The sequence below is a fragment of the Cyprinodon variegatus genome, unplaced genomic scaffold (assembly GCF_000732505.1).
Source record: "Cyprinodon variegatus isolate N-32 unplaced genomic scaffold, C_variegatus-1.0 Scaffold1957, whole genome shotgun sequence".
Taxonomy (NCBI): domain Eukaryota; kingdom Metazoa; phylum Chordata; class Actinopteri; order Cyprinodontiformes; family Cyprinodontidae; genus Cyprinodon; species Cyprinodon variegatus.
Window position 1 is genome coordinate 41,280 of NW_015152410.1, and position 3,773 is coordinate 45,052.

The following is a 3,773-nucleotide window of genomic DNA, read 5'->3' on the forward strand; positions in this document are numbered from 1 at the left end:
TTAGACTGTTGCCATTCTTACATGTTGTGGTTATGTAAGCGTGCCGCTGAGTGCATGTGAGCAGATAAGAGAGAAAAGGGAAAGATACAGAATCAAAAATGATCAGATGTTACAAGATGAATGGCTCTCATGAAGGAGAAAACAGTGGGCATGGCTTCTTTCACTTGAATCATTTCCATCTGGTAGCTGAAAGAGGCCTCAGCTCATCCTGAAACCTCTTTCAGCTCCTCTGGTGGTGGGGGAAGGGCCTGGCTGAAGGCCTTTGTTTGCTCTGAAAGCCCAGTCCTCAATAAAAACTGGTTTCTCTAGTTCACACAAGTGCTGTGTGGCATTTGGAAGTCAGTTCTGAGACAGAAAATCTTGCAAAACAAATGCAGAAGTGTAATATTAAACATGAATACTGAATATTCACACTAAGCATCAATTAAAAAAAGGTTGTGAATGAATTTAATTCAAATTTAAGTCAAAACTGTAAAATACTTCTTTTTGCTCTGCAAGGTGGAATGGGTAAATTCAAAGGAAAATCCCTGGAAGTTCAGTTCATTTCTGCTGTATCCACCCATCCTGGAGTGTGTATGTCGCTCCATCCTATCTAAGAGGGGATCTGTGCCGCTCTACACCAGCCAACAGGGGACCCCTGTCGTTCTATACAAACCAAGTGGGGACCTTAAATTTGTAAGGCAAATCAAGGTCCCCACTTGGTTTGTATAGAACGACAGCAGCACCACTTTGAATAGATAAAGACAGAATAGCAAACTGGCCATGGCCAATTGGAGGCGAGGACCAGAACACAGCTATGTAGATGCAAATGCAACCATTCACACAGGTGCTTATAACCTGGGTCCCGTGAGCCTTCCAATCCTTAACCAGTTTTGGTGACTTTGGAAGTGTTGAGCACTTTTCAAATTCTAGGAGGAAGAAAACCAACCTTGAGATTTTTTTACTCTTTTTTGATTTAAGAACGGGTAAGTTCCACACTTTTTTCTTTAATCTTTTTGTGATTTCATCCATGTTGCCATGCTTTTTATTGTCTTTTGTATAAACAGTGATTTTGAATCAAATTGTTTCAAAAATAGTTAACACATATAATATGCTTTTTTTTCCACAGAAAAAATGAGGACCAAAAGACTTTCTCCTGAGAAGGAAGCCTTGTACTTCATCTCTTCAGATCAGGACAAAGCCATATTTCAGGAGACATTTATTAACAAAGACAAAGGTATGTTTTGCTTGAGAATATAACTTTTTCGGTACCACATTTTCTGTTCAAAACCCTCAAGTAGGTTCAATTTTAAAGGACTCCATTTGTGTTACAACACTGAACTGCATATTGCTGCAGTCTGTGCATATAATCTTCATTATGTTTTTTTTTTTTTTTTTATGTAAGGTTTAGCCAGTTCAACATTGTTTGAAAATATTTACTTGCTTTCATGTGAAATGCATATGGAAAGCTAAATTCATTCCTTATGTTTATCAGGTTATGGAGTTTTTGCTACTGAAGACATTGAGCCACAACAATTCCTGCTGGAATATGTTGGAACACACATCACTGGCTCTGAAGGAGAGAACCTGCTTAATGAGTATTCAGAAGTAGATGCAGCATTTTTGTTTTTTTACAAATTTCAAGGAAAAAGCTACTGGTAAGTACAATTGCATGAACCTCCAAACTATGAATCTAAGCCCAGGTGTAATTGTAATTTTGTCCATTTGTTTTTTAGCGTTGATGGTAGTAAAGATACAGCAAGACTTGGAAGATTCATGAATGATGATAACATCAAACCAAACAGCAAAGTTAAAATCGTAAGTATCACAGCCAGAAGTCACTATTTATTAATTTATTAACTGTTTCATTGAAAAAAATTAATTTGTTTTTGTGACTTTGTGACCAACAGGTATTGGACGAGCAAAAAAGACCACATCTGTGTGCATTTGCTATCAGAAAGATACTGGCAGGAGAAGAAGTTGTATTTAACTATGGGGATGATGCGTGCAAATGGCGACAGGTATGTAACTTTTAATTACATAAATTTCTATTTTTTTCACGGCATGTTTTTCCAAATACCATGAATCTTAGAGATTATATCTTCATCTTTGATTTTTACCATGTTGTACATGTGCTATGCAAACCTCCACATATTTCTTTAAACATCTTAAAACTCAAAATGCAAAGTAGAATTTTAAAATACTGTCAATGGTTAAACAAACCGTTGTCATAATTGTGCATAATTAATATAATTTAATCCTGTAATTCTATTTTTTTTTTTAGAAGACTGCTGCATCCTCTTGCAATGAGCAGACGGAAAAGAAGGTAAAGATGCATGGAAGTTTCTTTGTTCAGCTACATTGAGTGAAGAAATTCTAAACATTTTCCTACTAAGTCCAGGTTATAGTGTGCTTGTTCTGTGTATTTGATTGGTTTTCTATTATCATCTAATTGAGATCTCCCCCCCTCCTCAATATTAAAGGAATCCCGATGGAAGAGCTCACTAGAAAATCTCGAGTCTGACCCTGACGTGACGAAAATCGATGGTCTTCTCTTCAATCCAAAAACTAAGATTGCAGATGGATGCAATGGGGCAGAAGTCTTTCCAGGACTCTTTGGCAACTGCCATGTGGCAGTGAAACGAGTTGTTAAACATGTTGCCAACAAAGAAATGGAAATGGCAAAATTACTATGTTCAGAAAAATTAATGGTGAAACATTTGTTGCAGCCCCTTGAAGTGTTGGAAGACTCATGCTTTGCTTATTTTGTCTCCCCTCTTTGTGAGTATAATCTCAGAGACCTTATTGAAAATAAAGATTTTCCTGAGAGACAAAACCTGACTGAGCAGTGGAGACTGGGAATCTGCAAGGAGTTATTGCTGGGATTTCAGGAACTCCACTCACACAGAATTTTGCACAGAGATTTGAAGCTTCAAAACATCTTGTTTGGTAAGTTAAGGTTAATGGGCAAACTGTACTGTACATTTATGTCGTGATAATTATATGACAAATTATATTTAATTTGTCTACAGGTGTAAACAATAAATTGTATATTGGAGACTTTGGGGCAAGCGGAAAACTAGATCCAACAAAATCCACCACTTCTTCACAAATATCTGTAACTTTGTCCTGGTTGAGTTACGAGCAAGCTCAAGAACACAAGTACAAGAAAGAGTCAGAAGTCCAAGTATGTTGACCTTGAAAATACTAATTAAACTGCATATCATGATTCTTTTATTATTATTATTATTATTATTATTATTATTATTATTATTTATTATTGTTATTTTTCATTCTGATTTGGCTAGTTAATTGTCAAGAGTTACTATTAAAAGCTTATGATTACAACTGTGAAAGAGCATTGTTTTAATGTAATTTGTTACATTTTAGATCACTGGATGCTTGATGCATTACATCCTCACAGATGGTCAACATCCCTTTCAACAAACAACACCATACTACAAGAATGCCTTTGGGATATATGAAAATGTCAAAAATGGCAATTTCAATCTTCACTGTAAGGAAAGATGGAGCAGCCAAAGAGATATGATTTCCCGGATGCTGAGTAGATCACTCGAAGAACGTCCCACCATTGAAGAAGCTCTTCAGGCATTCATGTGTGAGTACTATTGCTTTAAATATATTATCTAATCTTATGGGCTGAAAGCACTATCTTATGCAACTCATGACAACTGATTAACTGTATTTACAGGTTTGGCACATCAACCTGATTATTATACTGCAACTGTGGTAATGTGGCCTTTTTGTTAAGTTGTTGCATGTTTTCTAATTTT

General features: G+C 36.1%; 1 protein-coding gene across 1 annotated transcript in view; it reads left to right on the forward strand.

Annotated features, from left to right (window-relative positions):
• The first annotated feature begins 866 nt into the window (after positions 1-866).
• LOC107104928 (serine/threonine-protein kinase PLK1-like) overlaps positions 867-3,773 on the forward strand; it is a 5,948-nt gene continuing 3,041 nt past the window's right edge. Inside the window, exons 1-10 of the mRNA XM_015405045.1 lie at positions 867-965; positions 1,109-1,216; positions 1,475-1,637; positions 1,716-1,797; positions 1,890-2,000; positions 2,264-2,305; positions 2,463-2,928; positions 3,012-3,166; positions 3,370-3,598; positions 3,692-3,729. Of these exons, the coding sequence (XP_015260531.1) occupies positions 1,114-1,216; positions 1,475-1,637; positions 1,716-1,797; positions 1,890-2,000; positions 2,264-2,305; positions 2,463-2,928; positions 3,012-3,166; positions 3,370-3,598; positions 3,692-3,729 (1,389 nt within the window). The 5' untranslated portion in view covers positions 867-965; positions 1,109-1,113. The remainder of the gene's footprint in view (positions 966-1,108; positions 1,217-1,474; positions 1,638-1,715; positions 1,798-1,889; positions 2,001-2,263; positions 2,306-2,462; positions 2,929-3,011; positions 3,167-3,369; positions 3,599-3,691; positions 3,730-3,773) is intronic.